Source organism: Myotis brandtii, unplaced genomic scaffold (assembly GCF_000412655.1).
Source record: "Myotis brandtii unplaced genomic scaffold, ASM41265v1 scaffold1218, whole genome shotgun sequence".
NCBI classification, from domain to species: domain Eukaryota; kingdom Metazoa; phylum Chordata; class Mammalia; order Chiroptera; family Vespertilionidae; genus Myotis; species Myotis brandtii.
In genome coordinates, this window is record NW_005354247.1 from 191,678 (window position 1) to 193,746 (window position 2,069).

Sequence of the window (2,069 nt, forward strand, 5' to 3'; positions counted from 1 at the left end):
CCCCCCCTCTCCCCCCCCCCCCCCCCGCTCTCTCTCTTCCTCTCTGAAATCAATGAAAATATGTATTTTTTAAAAATAGACCAAAAGAAAACATGTCAGTATAGAATCTAGTAATATTAGAATGATGCACTAATAAGTAAGTCATATAAATGAAGTCACATAATACAGTACAGATCCAGGGTTGCTAATTTGAAACAGTTTTTCACTTTTAATGTGCCATTATAAAGAGATGGGATTAACTTTTTTTTTTTTTGTCCCTTTGTATCAGTGATGTTCCCAGGTGTGTTTGTGTTTTTTAAACAAATACAGAAAAACTTGTTTCTGTGATAAATATATAGAAAGACTTTTATAAGTTGAGTATTTCAATATTCTGTTTATTTTCAGATGTGGATTTGCTGGAGAAACCAGTCCAAGATGCATAATTCCTAGTGTGATAAAAAAAGCTGGCATGCCTAAGGTATTTTCTTAAACAAATTAGAAATAAACACTGTAATGTAAAATGTTTTTAAATGTGACTTCAAATAAGATTGATTAGAACAGTGCTAACTAACTACATACCTTATTACTGTATTCCAAGAAAAATTTTTAAAATCTTTAGTTTATGCATTCCATAAAGTTCACCTGTTTAAGTGTACAATTCAGTGATTTTTTTTAGTAAGTTTTATAATCATCACCACAGTCCAGTTTTAAACTTCTTTGTTATCCCAATAAGATTTCTAATGCCTATTTAGAATTTAAACCCATTCCCACTGACAGCCAACCACTCAGTCTTTTTGTCTCTAAAGATTTGCCTTTTCTGTACATTTTATATAGATGGAATTATATAATATCAAGAGAAAGTTTTTAATCTTAGTAAAATAATTTTCTGAGCTTTATAATGTACCTTTATTCTTACTCTGTTCAAAATATAAGATGGGTCTTCAGTCCTTTATTTGTAAATTCCAAGATCCAAAGAACTGTGAAAAACATTTTTTTAAAAGACAGTTGTTTTTTGCCAAAGCTAATTGGGCAAATTAGGAATTGTACAACAGTGGAAAGAATAATTTTTCTTGCCATAAATTCACCTTTTAAAATCCAATATAGATATTTAACTTAATATTTGTGTTCCTGAAAAACCTCACTTTGATCACAAACAAAACAGGCTTATGGAAAAACAGGCTTGGGGTAGACCATATAAAACTCATGTAACTGTAATCAGAACACTAGCAAAAACCAGTAATTGACTCCTCTGTTTGGCTTGCAACTGAATGTGGCTAGAGCAGTGATGGCGAACCTATGACACGCGTGTCAGAGGTGACACGCGAACTCATTTTTTTGGTTGATTTTTCTTTGTTAAATGGCATTTAAATCTATAAAATAAATATCAAAAATATGTCTTTGTTTTACTATGGTTGCAAATATCAAAAAATTTCTATATGTGACACAGCACCAGAGTTAAGTTAGGGTTTTTCAAAATGCTGACATGCCGAGCTCAAAAGGTTCGCCATCACTGGGCTAGAGCGTGTCTTGGGGATATTAAAATTAAAAAGAAATGATGGATTGAAAATGTTGGTCAGTAAGTACTGAGACAATGCAGATGAAACTGAGCTCTGAGCCAGCCAGTGGGGCTGTTGTTAAGGTGGGACCAAGAGTAAATGCAGCCCAAGAAAGAGTAATGAAAGGGTCCTAGCCGGTTTGGCTCTATGGATAGAGCATCGGCCTGTGGACTGAAGGGTCCTGGGTTCTATTCCACTCAAGGGCACATGCCCAGCTTGCAGCTCGATCCCCAGTAGGGGGTGTGCAGGAAGCAGCCAATCAATGATTCTCTCATCACTGATGTTTCTATTTCTCTCTCCTCTCCCTCTCTGAAAAGGGTCCACTCACAAGAGGGCCCCTAAAACACATAGACCAGGGGTGGGCAACCCCTGGCACGCATGCCAAACATGGCACGCCAGTAACTTTTGCTGGCACGTGAAACCCTCTCTTATAATCTTCCATTTACAATTTTTTTCTTAATATCGACTTTTTTATTTTTCAGATAAATTCAGTGTAGGTGCATCTTAGATAAATAAATAATTTTACATAACAAG

At 35.3% G+C, this 2,069-nt stretch overlaps 1 protein-coding gene across 1 annotated transcript in view; it reads left to right on the plus strand.

Annotated features, from left to right (window-relative positions):
• The window catches only part of ACTR10 (actin-related protein 10 homolog (S. cerevisiae)), a 24,886-nt gene that overhangs the window by 2,579 nt on the left and 20,238 nt on the right, over nt 1-2,069 (plus strand). The window contains exon 2 of the mRNA XM_005858764.2: nt 385-457. Coding sequence (XP_005858826.2) covers nt 449-457 — 9 coding nt within the window. The 5' untranslated portion in view covers nt 385-448. The remainder of the gene's footprint in view (nt 1-384; nt 458-2,069) is intronic.